Here is a 15,214-nt window from a genome sequence, read left to right as displayed (position 1 = left end):
ATCTCCCAGCCAGACGAACAGTTGTTCAGCGCGTTCGTGGATGTCCTACATGCGGGCCATCTGCGCGCTCTTTTCGTCCATGTCTTGCTGGATGATGCATATAGCATCAACCCCAATGGTCAGCACGTCCAAAGGCAACCAAACGTGGCATAAAGCATCATAAAGGTTTCCAGTAATGCTTACTGCCATACCATCGCTTTCCATGTAATGCGGAGGCTCAGCGGGCCCCCAGGTATACGAAAGGGCTGTGTAAGCATCAGGCGCGTCGAATCGTGCGCGTGCAAGGCTACACTTTGGTGGTGCATTGGCACCACCTGGGTGCAAATGCGGGGCCGGAATACATTGAGCTCTGTCGAAATGCACTGGTGCGGCTACATCGTCTAGGAATCAGACATGGCGATGTCAACGTGCACAACTTTCTAGTGTGGGAAGTGAAAGTCAAGGTTATTGATTTCGATGTTACGCAGCTGTGTAGCGATTTAAAGTACTTCGAAGCAGGGCTTCGGTTGCTTGAGAAGAGTGTCTACGACAGTTTGGGGAGACGGGGCGTGGAGGTTATTTAGTTGGACGTATTATCTGGGTAAGAATGCATCTTACGCATAGTGTGCGTAGAAGCCGACTGATTGCAACCTCCGTTTACTGGGAAATTTGTGCGGGTGTGAAGCCAGGGAGAGAAACCACACGGAGGGGGTTCGATAAGCCGAATTTCTGATTAAATATTCATCATAAGCAAAGCGTAGAACACAAACGTCAAGGAAAGAGATAGAACTTTGCCGCACCATCCCCAAAGGAATTCTCCGCCGCCGCTCCCGCAAGAAGCAAAAGGGCCATCAACATGTCGAGTCAAACAATGCAATTAGAGGCGGGGGACCAGGGCAACGGAGTTTAATTAGACGAGTTCGGGCGTAATCATAGATTCTAGTTAGATCTCGCTTAATAGTGACGCCCCCCAGCTTGCGATGAATCATAATGAGCCGTCAACTCGCGCCATAAGAATATATATATATATATATATCGACTCAATGCCACACTCAACGCATCCCATCTCCACGAACGAACAAACCAACCAACCACATCCACCCCGCCCTGACGCCCAGCGCAAACCAAAACCCAACAACCCCGCGCCACTGCACCAAACCCGAGCACGACATCCCCACCACCCACAACACGCCACCGAAATGACGTCCACCAAGCCCGGTCGCGGCGGCCCATCCCCCCTCTACCGACACCTCCACACGCTCGCCACGTCGCACGCGCTCCCCCACTCCGTCGACCATCTCCTCTCGCTCCGCCACCCGTCCGCCACGCACGCATGGGGCCACGCGCACCTCGTCCGCACCAACCCGCTGCTCGGCGACGTCATGGACAACGCGGCGTTCGCGGGGCACCTGGCGAGCACGGGGCGGTACGTGGCGAGCGCGGCGCCGGGCGCGACGGTGCACGAGGTGGTCGTGGACGAGTGGCGGAGGAGGGCGGTGGTAAGGATGAGTTATCATCTGTGTGCGAAGAGGGGGGCGGAAGGGGGAGAAGGGGGGGCGGAGGTGGTGGAGAACGAGGTGGTTTGGACGCTGGCGTTTTCGAGCGAGGAGGAGGTGGGGGAGGTGAGGATCGTGGAGAGCGTGGAGTTTGTTGATGCGAGTGCGAGTGCGAGGTTGGGGACGTTGGTGAGGGAGGCGAATGGCGGGAGTGTGGGGGAGGATGTGAGGGGGGGGATTACGTTGAGGGAGTGAGGGAGTGTGTGGGGTGGTTGCTTCTGTGGTGGGATATGATGGACGGAAGAGTGTCCGACTATGTTACCCGCACTAGTCAACAATGTTATGGCTGAACTCGCAACCCACCAGCAAGCTTGCCACGCCGGCAATGGTGCAGGGGTTGTGTGGCAGCACCTTGGCGCGGTCCCAGACAACGATCAGCAGCAGCGTGACGGCGGCGAGGAAGCAGAGCAGGGCGGCGAGCGCAACGGCCGGGCCGCGGTTCTGGCGCAGGCGCCACCGGTGGCCGGGAGCGCGTGTGAGGATGCCAGAGCTGCCGTCGGTGTCGACCCTGCTCTTTGTGTCGCGCATGTTGGCTGAGATTGCCTGCGCCATGTACAGCGAGTAGAGCCGGCGTCCGGCGTTCACGAAGGCGGCCTGGTGCGCCTCGTCCGTGCCCACGAGCGAGTCGATGCTTGTGCGGACCTTGCCGTCGACGAGCGTTTTGATGAAGCCGTCGATACCCGGGAAGAAGTACTCGGTGTTGACGTCGGCGCGGTCGACCGAGTCGAAGCGCTGCAGCTGCGGCGTGGGGCTGAGGTCGACCATCTTGAGGAGGAACTCGTTGAGCGGCCATTCCCAGACCTCGCTGTCCGTGGCAGGGCTTTTGAGGCGCTTCCGCGTGGATTCGTCGGGTGCGGGTGGGTGGGCCGGGTCGATGGAGAGGTCGGTGGCGCGGAGGGTGACGTTGGCGGTGAGCTGCTCGAGGTGTTGAGTGCACATGACAAGGGTGGCGTTGGTTTTTATTGTCGTGTTACTGCTGGTTCCCCCGGGGACCACTGCTGAGGAGGCAATGGTGAAACCAAAAGTCGGGCACCCGTGGTTGCCGGTGGGGAGGTCCCACCACCAGCTAGAATAACCTTGGAAAGGATGATTGGTCATTGCACCGTCGCCAGTCAAGTCTCCCTCTGAGCCAGTACCCCACGTAAACCATGTGGCTTTGCCGCTGTAGAAAGTCGGCAGATTGAACGGGAATAGATATACCTGGCTCCACTGCACCTTCGTGTGGTTGGTGTAATTGTGTACGCACCGGACTGGAACGCTGACATCGAGCTCGAACTGCGAGTATTCGGCTCCATCTGGCCATCCGTCCACTCTGATAGTATTCTCTTGGACGGTGTACGGTATGCAGTCAATCGTAGCGCGATACGCAGAGAGGTTCAAGTTGATCACCCCGTCTCCACCTAAGTCCGCTAACGTGTCCAACTTGTTGAAGGCGAGATCCCCGTACGTCCAGGATGGGTAGCTCAAGTTGGTGTACTCAAGAATGCTGGTAGTTGCTGCAGCATTGCGATCATCGATCGAAAGCTCTCCCTGGTTGAAGTTGAAGCTATCCATCTGTCTGAGCGTTACTGTCTCGACAACTTGAACGGTAGCGACTGTGTAAAGACCAGAGGCAATTATAGTCAGGAACCCTGCCGCGAAAAGCGCTATCCCACTTAGGACGTGCTGAAAGTGAGCATTCTTAGCTGAGATTAGGATGGCATGTGGAAGCAGTTTCCCCACGACGTTGAATTCTGTTGTTGACTGTGCCGAGGCGTTACCTGCTTTTAAGCGCGAGAACGGGGCAAATATCTCCGACACGCCCTCGATGCTCGAATACAGAGTAGCAATGGAAAGCATGATGAGCGCCGTTAGATACCTTGGGACCACACGGAACTGAGGAGCAATGTCTAGTATGCCTTGCTGCGTGTCAGAGACCTGCTGCAAGACAATGAGTAGAACCGCAACGGCGAGTGACAAAAAGGCCGTGAGGATCAAGAACCATGTCCTCGTAGCGGCAGGCCTCCACCATTTGACTTGCTCCTCCTTGAGAGAATTCTGACCAGGCCGAGGCTTAAGTCCCTTGCAATCTTGCATCTCCAGAGTGAAGTGCTCGTTTGAGACGGTGGTCCGGAAGCATTTACCAGTGGTGGCCTTGCGAATAGCGCTAGTTCTTGCTGCTCCTAGGCCCGTCATCAGCTTGGAAAAGTCGGGGCTGGCTGCTAGTAATGCTGCCGTTGCAACAAGTGGTGCTGGATCGCGCGGAACCGCGGGCTTTGGCCTGAACCACCAAACGCCAAACGAAACGAAGGAAAGCGCTCCGAGTAGAGCCATCATGGAAATCGCTGTGAGCCGCTTGACCTGGATCCGGTTCTGGTTGTATAACATTGAGCCAATAGCGGAGTCGTTTGCCGGTACCATGAGATATTCTCGAGCGTACTGGACAGCAGTGTTTCGCCAGACAGCTGTGCTTATGTTTCTTAAAAGCTGGGCATCCATGAATGGTTCCAATCCTGAATCGTTGTTGACAGCGGATAGGACTTGGTAGAAGTTTGGCACCGGATTCGTGAGAACGTAGTCTTCACCCCCGGGCCCCAGTCTCATGTGCTCAAAAGTATTGACCATGCTACCCGCAAACTGCTCTATGGGAAAGCCTTTGAGCCGACTCGTATTGCTCTGGGACATTGACATGTCCATCGAAATTACGGAACTGTTTGGACTGGCGGACTTTCTCACCGTGTAGGTGTTCAGGAGATACGTTGGCCGGCAAAGTAATGCAGTGAGGCCCACAACCTTATATGATTCCAGATCCGGCATGTCCCGACCATTCGAAATAGGCGACCAACGTAGATCGGCCATGGTCAGCAGTACTCTCTGATCTGAATGTCCATCTGCAGCACTGCGACCCGGATTGAGTGGTTCAAGCTGGTTGCCCTGCCTGTTGCACGTATAGTTTTGGATGTTGCCTTGATAATTTTGCGTAATGTTCTTCCGGTACACGAACGAGTGGTCCGCGGTTTGTCCAACCAGTGCGTTGTCGATTTTGCAGTCTGGTGTTGATATATTGACAACAAACACCATTCCGACAACATTCAGCCACGGAAAAGTGGCGTCTCTAACATCCGCGGTATCGACATCGACAACTTTGCAGTCCAGGTCAGGATTGAAGCCGGTAACGTTGGCTGAGTACACGCCTAGTGCAGGACCTGGATCTTGAGTATCAAAGTCCTGAACAACGACATCCGGTGCGGTGCCAAGTGGGTAAGGAAGGCCTTTTGCGGTGATTGCATACGATATAGGGCCAACGATTGTTGCGCCAGACATGTTGTTGGCGTCAAATGACGTCGCGTCAAACCTTGAAGACAAGCGGAATTCAATGTTTTCTGCGACCATCTGTGTCGGCTCCAGGATCATGAGGCCGGTGGAGAAGGCTGTCTACAAAATGTCAGCTCAGGCTATTTTTCCTCACAGAAAGGAGGCTGGCTACCGTCAGTTTCAAGAGCACAACTGCAAATGAAGATATGAGAATCGCCCAGTGTCGTCTCCGGAAAGAGTCTAGAACGACGACCGGGAACATAGGTGATATGTAGTCAGCGAGGATACTTTTCTCCGCTGGCGATGGGCCGGTTCGTAGCTCCGTCCACGGCGTCAGTTGTCTAGTCGCGAAGTTGACCCGACCCCAGAAGCTCATAACGATGGTGAGGACTATTCTTCGTTAGAACCGAGCGGTTTGGTATAAGAGAGACCCTGAGCATACATGCGGTTGGTCCGAAGGTCCATAGGTATCGTCTTGATTCGTTCTGGGAAGCAAGACCGTTATCCATCTCTGAGAGACGATAGACCAGGCCCACGGCAAGTGCCATGAGAATGAAAGCCGTCGAGAACCCGAGTAGGACACCTTGATGGAGCCACAGCGGGTTCCACATCAGGGACGAATGGGCTGCGCTCTCAAGCCTAGACGCAGTCGGCGACGACTGGATCTTGGATATGGGGTTGTTGTCGCTTGGAGGTGCTCCGTCTTGAAGCAGTGGCTGTCGATGCATCCGGGTGTCTGGCTGGCCCGCACCGCTTGGCTGCTCGAGACTGGGCCGGTCCTCGCTGTTCCGCACTATGATCTCGTTAGTTGGTTTGTATGTTGCGAGCGAATGGGTCAGCTTACCGGAGTGATAAGGGTACTCCATTTTTGCTGAATTTTTCAATTGAAGACAGAAGGGAGGGCCCGGGAACCTAAGGGGGACATAAGCAGAGGCTATTAATGTGGCGCCAGGCTGAGCCATATGGTGCTCGAATGACGTAGTAGCTGACGTGCAGGAATGAGGATTGTGTTCCCCTCGTCATCTAGCGTGCCCGACAAACACGTTACACCTAGGGTTCGCGATTGAAAATCGCCGATTGTAATCGAATAAGTGATCGGATTATAAGCTGCCCTATCTTATGCGCGGGCGCGATGCACAGATACGTCTAACGGTACGTCTACGGGCACCTGGAGAGAAAGAAAATAGGACCGTATACCGTTCTACATGAAATATCAAATCTTTCCCCTTTTGTTCTCTTTGTCCCTCTAACTTACACTCTTGATCAACACCGCCCCGCTGTCTGACTAAGCGCCCTCGGTGCCAGCAGCAGCCTTCTTGTTCCCCATGACCGTCTCCATGACCTCCTCCATGCCGCGCATAGCCAGCTCCGAAATCTGGTAATGCACCACGATCCTCGTACCAAAAGTCTTGATGCCCTTCTCGGCGGCCAAGCGCACGATGTCCTCAGCCTCGACCCCGCTCTTCTTCACATCCAACCACACCATATTCGTCTCGGTCGGCACGCTCAAAACGCCGCCCAACCCCTCCCACCTGTCCGCCAACCGCCTCGCCTGCTCATGCGTCCTCAGCAGCTTCCCGCCCAAGAACTGCTCCTCCACCGCCGTCCGCGCCGCGCTGCTCACCACCCCCGCCATCCGGATCCCACCCCCCAAGCTCTTCCGTATCCACCTCGCCCTCTTCACAAACGCCTCATCCCCCACAATGATGCTCCCCATCGGCGCGCCCAGCCCCTTCGAAAAACACAACTGCACGCTATCCACACACGCCGCATACTCGGCCAACGACCCGTGCCCCGCCGCCACCGCCTCCCACAGCCTCGCCCCATCCAAATGCGTCTTGATCCCCTCCGCCCGCGCCCACTCCCCGATCCGCCTCACCTCCGCCAACGGCATCACCGCGCCCCCCAACGTATTCTCCACCTCCACCAACCGCGTCGGACAGCCGTGCACATCCTCCCCCAACACCGCATTCCCCTTCACATCCTCCAGCGTCAGGTACGCGCCGTTCGCGGGGACCACGCCCTCGATCTGCGCGCCGCACAGCGCGGCGACGCCGCCCGCCTCGGCGCGCAGGATGTGCGCGCGGTGGTCGCACAGCACCGCGTGCGGCGGCCCCCCCAGGTGCGTCCGGATCGCCACTTGGTTGCCCATCGTGCCCGACATGACGAGCAGCGCGGCGGGCTTGCCGCAGAGCGCGGCGATGTAGGATTGCAGCGCGTTGGTGGTGGCGTCTTCGTGGAAGACGTCGTCGCCGAGGGTGGTGGAGGCGATGGCGGCGAGCATGCTGGCGGTGGGCGTGGTGATGGTGTCGGAGCGGAACTGTGGGGGGAGGGAGGGGGTGGTGGTTAGTGCTGCGGGTTTGGGGGGATTTTATTTTTTTTTTTTGGGTGGGGAGGGGGGTTTTTTTGGTTGGGGGCGGGGTGGATGGGGGGAGGGGTCTTTGTTTTTGCTTCTTTTGGTCTGGGTTGGGAGGGATGGATGGGAGAGTTTGGTGTTCGTGGGGTTTCTGGTCATGATGGGTTGGAGGGGCATGTTGGTGGGGGTGGAGGGGCATTCTTCGCGTTCTCTTCTTTTTTCAAGATTGGAAAGGGATGTGAGGGAATGGCTTACGTCGGAAGAAGCGGGACCGGGAGTCGTCCAGTGATTGATGCTCGGAGACTGCGAGGGCGAGACACCGGCTGGCGTCGGGCTCGACGACGACGGCGCCGTCACGGGATAGTAGTTGTGCGGGGCCATTCTGTGAAAGTGTGCGCGAGGGTGCGAAAGTGCCGTGTTCTTCTGTCTCTGGCGCGGCGATGCGCAACGGTGTCGTGGAGAGGAGGAGAAAGAAAGGGAGGAGGGGGCAACAGAAGCGGGGGAAGCGGTCGAGCTTGTTGGACCAGGTGGTGCTGATATCGGACGAGCCGGCGGGCGTTGGGAGACAAAGAGCGCGGACGAGGGCTGCAGGAATGCTGACGCCAGGCGCGTCAATGGCCGGCAGCGGGGCTTTATTAGCATGGCAGCTGGCAGCAGCGGGGCGTGCTCAAGTTTCGATGACACAGAAGGCGATGGTTTCCGCGGTTGACTCACGCTTACTCTCGGGCAATCCCCTCTATCGATAGGCCACGGCTCGGAGAACAGCGGCGGTTGTCGTCGGTCCGCACTGGCCAAGCAATGCCACTAGGACGCCAACCAACCCTTTGCTCGTTCCTGGCACGTGGGCGGTACGGCACGGCGCGGCACACACAAAAAAAAAAACAGCGCCCGAGTCGCACAGGAGCCGAGAGCCAAGCGCCGATCCACCAAGATCACGCATCTCTGTCGCGTGGTGGGCTGGTCGCGCCTTTGATGAAACAGTCACCCTAAGTCCGCGTCAGGATCACCCCAGCGGCCACTCATCCCGTCAGTGCGCTCTGCTGCCGGCACTTGAGAGAAGACAAACGGTCCGAACGCTTGAACATGGAGGACTGCAGTCTCACAAGTCAAAGTGGATCACAAATCAGGGGCCACGAAGGACGCGATTTGAGCACATGGAAGGGAGTTGGAGCTTATGTCCGGACGTGGGCGTCGAGTTAAAGCTCCAACAAAGAGTTCTAGACATCGTCTTCATCTGCTTACGCAAGTATTGTAGAGTGTGCAGTGGGTCTCGGCAGCCATGCTTGGCGGGGACAAAAGCTTCGCCCACGCGCCATGGAACAGTCTTTTGTTTCAACGAGTTTTGCAAGGATAAATTCGTTTTCTCCGCGGCTTTTACAAGAATGCCGGCGAAAACTATATACAAAGAAGTAGCACGCACTGTGCTCAATTCAAAGCTCCCACACCACCACACATTGACCTCCTTTTTTTTTTTTTTCATTTTCGTCAAGTCAACAAGATCGAACAGCTCGTGGCCGAGCGTCATCAACACATCAGAACACCCTCGCTTAGAAGGTGAGAGTGGCACCGGCGGTGCCGACGACGGCAGCCTTGACCTCGGAGGAGGCGAGGGCAGTGTACTCGTAGCCGAGGTCGGAGGCCGAGATGGAACCCGCCTCAGCAGTGTTCTCGCCATCGCCGAAGTCGTTGTCGGTGTCAACAGCGTAGCCAGCGTCGGTCGAGTAGAGAGGCTTCTTGGAACCGGTGAAGACGTTGCCCTCGACGAGGAGCTGGGCGCCCTGGCGGGTGTTGATGCCGTCGCTGACGTTCTCTGCGCGTATGGTTAGTTTCTGGGCATTCAGATGCTCTCAACAGCGGGAAAACAAACCGTAGTAGCCGTTCAGGATGTGGCCGGTGCCGAAGCGGTACGAGGGGCCACGGGAGTTGAGGTTCTGGAAGTAGTTCCTCGAGTAGGTGACGGTCAGGTGACCGGTGTCCTCGTCGCCGTTCGAGTCCGAGTGGCCGACCAACGACGCCTTGTAGTGGTCGTGCAGGTAGTTGTTCGACAGGGTGATGTAGTCGGAGGCGTGCGTCACGTCCAGGAGACCGTCGTAGTAGTCCTTGCCGTTGTCCTGGTTGGACGAAAGGTCGCAGTGGTCGATCCACACGTTGGTCGACGCCTGGATGCCAATGGCATCGCCGTTGTCGGCGACGACCTCCTTGATGGTCAGGTTGCGCACGATGACGTTCTTGACCTTGTTGATGTAGAGGCCGATGTTGGTGAGGACGGCGCTGGAGTCCTTGCCGATGATGGTCTTGTCCGACGCGACGCGGACCTTGGCGCTGCCCGAGATGGCGCCCGAGACGACGATGACGGCCGCGCCGTCGGCCTCGGCGGCCTCGGTGAACTGGGCGAGGCTGGACACGGTCGTGGTCGAGCCGCCGGCGCCGCCCGTGGTGCCGCCGTTGAGCGTGGCGAAGCCGATGTCGGGCGTGTCGGTGATGGCGGCGCGCTTGCCCAGCGTCTTGGTGGGCGCTGCCAGAGCGCTCACGGCGGAGAGGGCGATGGTGGCGACGGTCGAGGCCTTCATGGTGGCTGCGGTGGTGCAAGTGATGGACTGTGGGAGTTTTGAAGAGAGAGGAGAATGGTCAGGCGTGCTCAGCAGGCTGATGGCTGTCAAAGAACGGCGCGAGTCAATCGCGTTAAATAGAGAAAGACTGAAGGTGAAGGTTGACTTGTCGAGCTGTATGGCCGGATCATCTATTGCCTTTATACGGATTCACGGGAACCGCCGCCGACGGAGAAAACATGGGCTCGGGCTCGACGGCTGCGGGATGCTGCAGGGGGAACGTCCAGGTGGAGCGATGCAGGCGGTCTCGACGAAGGCGGCCCGGGTCGTGATTGGCCGATCTAGCCAAAACTGGGGGTCGTCGCCATGGAGCCCATGTTTCGCGCGACGTGGGACGGGCGAAATGAGCTAGCCGCGTGCATGAGGTCGTGATGAAACAAAGCCACGAGTGGAGAAATGTCGAATCCGCAAGCAGGTGGTGGTAGATTGGCCGGGGGGGTCGCCCGGCTTGGCACATCGGGGGCGGACCTCTTTGCAGCCACCCCGCGCCTTGGCAGGCCTTCGCTAAAGCATTGAAACAGCTTCTCCCAGGGCCGACGCGCCTCCTGCGACTGCCAAGCTTTGCTTCTCCCGCCCCGGACCTGCGCAGTACGCAATCCAGGGCCCGAGTGCCCGTGAGATGGGACCAAACACTGCCAGAACTGCCGACCATCACTGCCCCTTGAGCTGCCCAGGCCGCCTGTGAACCTGAAGTAAATCCGTGGTCAAGCTCCGGATCGATGGTCAAGCTTCCTCGGCGAACCACGCTGCAGTCCGCGGATCGTGGCCGTTCAGGGGGGGGGCCGCATCGGCGGTGCGTTGGTCGTCCGGCCTGGGTCCAAGTTATGCCGGTGATCGTCCGTTTCTATTCTCGATGCAAAGAAACATGCCAGCCCGGAGCCTGCCATCGCACCGCTAATTTACGCCTTCTTGGGTGACGGTCGAACCTGCTTTGCACCCGCGTGCCGACTGACCCGCGGGAGGGTTCTCTTTCGCGTCCGACCACCCCGGGGTCGTCGCGTGCTAAGAGCCGTTTGCCGCTTAGCCCCCTAGCCGACTACCGTGTTGGCGCTTGGCAGGGCGCTGTCTCCCTGTTTCGGAGTGACGGTTTGCATCACGACCGAGTTCGTCTCGCTGCCGACAGCCGGGCTCTCCTCCTTCTTCTTCATGCGCCACGAGTGGTGGTCGAAGGATGCGTCAATCGTCTCGAGCGTGCGTCCGCGCGTTTCCGGCATGGCCACGAAGCAGACGGCCGAGGTGAAGAGCGAGCACGCGCCGAAGAAAAAGTACACTCCGTACGACGAGCGCGCCAGGAAGACGGGCGTCGTGAGGGCGACGACGAAATTCGCGAACTGCATTGCGTGTGCGTCAGTAAACTCGTCACCTGTTCAGGGGCTCTTTTGCCGCGCGTGGCTTGCTTCGACTTACCCAATTGGAGCTCTGCGCCAGGCTCGAAGCGCTGGCCCGAGTCTGCGGCGGCTGGATCTCGCTGGCGTACACCTTGAAGGCAATGGCCCACGACCCGCTGAAGATGACGGCGAAGGCGTAGATGGCCACAATCACCACCCACCGCGCCGCACCGTGGTCGGTATGGACGCTGTTCGACGCGTATAGGGACCCGATCAGCACCATGGTGCCCGCCAGACACAACCCGCCGTAGATGGTGGACGGCCGCCTGCCCCAGTGGTCGGAGAAGAAGGTGGCTGGAATCGTCGTCCCGAAGATGACCAGGGCGGAAACACCGGATGCAAGGAAGCTGGCCTGCTCGGACGACAGCCCCGCCTGGGTGAAGAGCAGCGGAGCGTAGTACAGCACGCCGTCAATGCCGCTGAACTGCTGCATGCCCATCATGAAGCAGCCCAGGAAAGTCCGCTTGCGAACGCCGGGCGCAAAGGCCTTGGAGATCTCGCTGAAGGAGGCGCGGATGTTCTCGCGGAGAGTCGGCTGGCGGTCATCGGCACCCTCCCCCTGAGGCTCTTCATCGTCACCACCGCCGGTCCGCAAGCTCTCCTCCATCTCGGAGGCGGGCACACCGAGCCGGGCGAGCACCTGGGCGGCCTCCTTGGCGCGGCCCTTTTGCAGCAGCCAGCGCGGCGAGGGCGGGATCAGGGTGCAGAAGACGGAAAACGACAGGGCCATGAAGGACTGGAAGGCGAGCGGCACGCGCCACGAGGCCGACGACTGGATGCGCGAGGTGGCGTAGGAGATGAAGTAGCCGGCGGCGATGCCGATGGTGGTGCCGAACTGCGGCAGCGAGGCCAGCGGGCCCCGGCGGCGGGCGGGCGAGATCTCGCACACGTACACGACCAGCACGCTCAGGAAGAAGCCCTCGCCGACGCCGGTGATGACGCGGCCGGCGATGAAGGCGCCCAGGTTGTTGGAGGCGGCCTCGATGGCGGCGCCGATGCCGAAGACGAAGGCGCCGAACATGATGGTGCGCGGGCGTCCGTACAGGTCCGCTACGTTGCCCGTGATCAGGGAGGACAGTGCGGCGGGGATCAGGATGGAGGAGACGATGACGCCGTGCACGGTGGGCGAGAAGGAGCCGAAGGAGGCCTCGAACGACGACATGGCCGTCACGGGGCCGATGGTGCCTGTGTCGAGCCTGGATCCGAGTCAGAGTTGTGGTTGGCGGCGATGGTGCAGCAGACTTACCCGAACAGCATGCCGCCGACGGCGATCAGCATCGAGACCCTGAGGTACAGCGGCACGCGTTTCCGCATTGTTTCGGGCGCAGAGGCTGTCATCTTCGGCTGGATCTGGGCAAGCGGATGGAGTGACCTGGTCGAGGGAAAGCCAGGCTTGTTGATCGAGGCGTCTTTTATTTAAAGCATGCGTTGTTCCCACACCGACACCGTGGGGCGCCGGTGCGGCAAAAAAAATCTTTTGCTCCCTTCTCACATGCTGATGACTGCTCGTTGCTGACACAAGCCTGCCCCAGACGTGCGGGGAAGGGTGACCCTCTCCGAAGAGGGCGACCTTGTCCGAAGATAAGAAAGAAACAGCGGGGACTGGAGTAGTGTGTGTGGGTTCAAGTGAAGGGGGAAAAAAAATTGATAAGCGGCGTATCTGCGGAATGACTCGGATTGCTCTTTCCGGCCGCCAGCACGTGCGAGCCCGTCACTTGTCAACTGCATTGTAAGCGATCGTGTCTCACTCCATGACACAGTGAAGGATGGTTCCATGGCGTAATAATGGTCCAGATCGCTGTTTCTCCTGCACTATTTGTCAGGCCGAAAGTCGTCCTCTTGGCGACATTCTTTGGGTCAAGGGATGATGGGTAGCGGATGCATTCGCCCTGACTGCAGATTTCGCTCCCTTCTTATCACCTCTCTATTCGCCTACCGAGGTATGGAGAACTTTTCGATCTGATTCCCGCAGCTCATTCTAGGTCAACTCATGAAGACTCGACAGAGACCGTGTGTATGCTTACAGTTCCCGGCTTGGAGAGCCTTGGAGAGAGTACATCGATCTGCCATTGGCTTAGATGCTTCTGTTGAAGTCTTGGAAGGAGAGGATCGCCACTCATGCTACTTCAGAGCCACAAGGACGTCAAGATGCACGCTACAAGCCGTATGGCTGGCTTGTGGGATCTGGTCCATGGGAGCTGAGAGGGCCTCGGATGTCCTGTCGCTGTTAGACTTCCCTTTCTCTACAAGATTGTAGGTACGGGTGAAAACTTACCTTTGACTGCTCAATCCAGTGCTGGCTCCTTTCTCTCCACTTCCTGTATGATGGCTTGCGAGCAGCGCCACCCTCTGGAAGCCTTCATGGTTGCGCTGCTACAATTCCCACAGCTGCGATCAACGGGCATGGTGAGAAAGCAAAAGAAACAACCTTTTCTTGGCTTGGATGGAAGTAGAAAGGGGAGAGGGAACATGGGACAGAGTGGGAGTTGGCGGACAGGCTCTCGGGAAATGCGGCCGGATGTGCGATGCCGAAAGCTGGCTGCGAACGCGAAGATGCGTTTCAGAAGACTGCGCACGCCCTCGTTTTGCAATCTAAGCCGCCTCTATCTCCCGCGCGACCTTTCCTGATTTCCATCAGTGTTGTGAAGACGGACTGCTCGAGACTCTATCGTTTGCAGTGATACACCTGCATTTCTCCGTCAAGACCATGTGTTTTCACTCGTTCCCAGAGACCCTGGGCTGACGCCATCGTCTTGCCGCCAGGCCGTCAGCGTCGCAAGCTGACAACCCCTCATTCAACACCTTGTCCCTTTAAGGACTAGCACCTGGTCCTTGCCGAAGCTTGGAATTGCTTATCCACGTTCAAGCCGTGAAACGAGGGTCCAGGTCCTCTCTGTGGGGCGGCGTGATTGCTCTGCACCTTCTATTCGCTGGACACCTTCCCTTGACCTTGCCGCTGTTCCGGCATCCATGTCTTTGGTTTGAGGACAGGTGTCTGCGTGGACTTCTTCGTGTGGTGTAGCATCCACCTCACGAACCGAGCTTGCATGGGCTTGCTCTGCCGAGTTCCGCGAGGTTTTCTCTCGTTCTGAGTTTCGACATAAGTCACCTCTCGGGATCTGGTCGCCTCGGTCTTTATTCGCTTCCTCGGGCTTGAAAGTAAGGCCGAGAATTCTAACTTTAAAGTACGTAGCATTGAGGACGTGAAGTCAATTTTGTAGGTAGTTCTGATTCGGCGCCAGCCAAGAACGTTCATAGTCCAATATACACCATCTCTCTGGTCTTTCGAGGGGTTGTATAGCCGTACCTGCCGGTCCACACGTTCTAATCCTAGACCTAGCAGCATACTGTTCACCGAGCAAGGAGGACGACGGGCCATATAAAAGATCCCGTAGTGTCTGGTCGAAGATCGCAAAACCTCAACTTCGCTGCATGAAGTTCGCCAGGCCAAGAGTCCTTTACTTCACTCCCGCAATGCCATCCCGCCAAACCTGGGGACCTAGAAACAATGAGCAACTGTCCAAAGAACCTTCTCCCAGTCCGTTTCCGGACTCCACACGCTTGCTAAGCCACGTCACCGCCCCTGGTGGTGTCGTCGTCGCTATCACCCACCGCCGGCCTCACAGGTCTCCCTGTCATGCTAGAATTGCCAAGTCCACATCGTAAGAAGTCGGATCCCAAGTAGAACTCGCATAGCTCAAAGCACCTTCGACCTTCGTCTGATTCTTTAGGGGTATTCCATTATTATTGCATGGAGATGAACTAAGGTCCAACTCTGACGGAAACTCCCAAGTGCTTAAAATAATGACCTACAGCATTCCTTCCTGGATGTAAGGGGGCAGTGGCAGTCGCGAGGGGCTGAGCTGCATGGGGGCTAAAGTTTGTAAACCCAGACTAGATTTCAATGTGCAACCTTTGCGGCCTCTGACCCCTCGCTTCGTTCAATTTGGCTACCGTTGGGAGAAATCTGTGCCACCTGTCCCTGCCTTACGTTTCACTCCAGGCTCCAGTATACTCAGCCGAAGCTGAGAG

The 15,214-nt window shown here is 57.8% G+C and overlaps 5 protein-coding genes across 5 annotated transcripts; 1 reads left to right on the top strand and 4 right to left on the bottom strand.

Annotated features, from left to right (window-relative positions):
- Positions 1–1,178: 1,178 nt before the first annotated feature.
- BKCO1_27000102 (uncharacterized protein) lies at positions 1,179–1,730 on the top strand (the record flags this gene model as incomplete). Its single annotated transcript, XM_020273508.1, has 1 exon — positions 1,179–1,730. One exon carries the CDS (start codon positions 1,179–1,181, stop codon positions 1,728–1,730), a length of 552 nt encoding a protein of 183 aa, XP_020130121.1.
- A 72-nt stretch (positions 1,731–1,802) lies between these two features.
- BKCO1_27000101 (uncharacterized protein) lies at positions 1,803–5,695 on the bottom strand (the record flags this gene model as incomplete). Its single annotated transcript, XM_020273507.1, has 4 exons — positions 1,803–4,949; positions 5,002–5,219; positions 5,272–5,622; positions 5,674–5,695. 4 exons carry the CDS (start codon positions 5,693–5,695, stop codon positions 1,803–1,805), a joined length of 3,738 nt encoding a protein of 1,245 aa, XP_020130120.1.
- Positions 5,696–6,114: 419 nt separating this feature from the next.
- Positions 6,115–7,566, bottom strand: BKCO1_27000100 (threonine aldolase; the record flags this gene model as incomplete). The annotated part of the gene is made up of 2 exons (XM_020273506.1): positions 6,115–7,149; positions 7,441–7,566. The coding sequence occupies 2 exons, from the start codon at positions 7,564–7,566 to the stop codon at positions 6,115–6,117; spliced, it is 1,161 nt and encodes a 386-aa protein (XP_020130119.1).
- Positions 7,567–8,732: 1,166 nt separating this feature from the next.
- On the bottom strand, positions 8,733–9,755 carry BKCO1_2700099 (polysaccharide lyase family 1 protein; the record flags this gene model as incomplete). The annotated part of the gene is made up of 2 exons (XM_020273634.1): positions 8,733–8,995; positions 9,053–9,755. 2 exons carry the CDS (start codon positions 9,753–9,755, stop codon positions 8,733–8,735), a joined length of 966 nt encoding a protein of 321 aa, XP_020130134.1.
- A 1,067-nt stretch (positions 9,756–10,822) lies between these two features.
- BKCO1_2700098 (mfs sugar transporter) lies at positions 10,823–12,520 on the bottom strand (the record flags this gene model as incomplete). The annotated part of the gene is made up of 3 exons (XM_020273633.1): positions 10,823–11,125; positions 11,202–12,378; positions 12,429–12,520. 3 exons carry the CDS (start codon positions 12,518–12,520, stop codon positions 10,823–10,825), a joined length of 1,572 nt encoding a protein of 523 aa, XP_020130135.1.
- Positions 12,521–15,214: the final 2,694 nt, after the last annotated feature.

Source organism: Diplodia corticola, assembly GCF_001883845.1.
Source record: "Diplodia corticola strain CBS 112549 chromosome Unknown scaffold27, whole genome shotgun sequence".
Classification (NCBI taxonomy): Eukaryota; Fungi; Ascomycota; class Dothideomycetes; order Botryosphaeriales; family Botryosphaeriaceae; genus Diplodia; species Diplodia corticola.
This window is presented reverse-complemented; position numbering and strand designations above follow the sequence as displayed.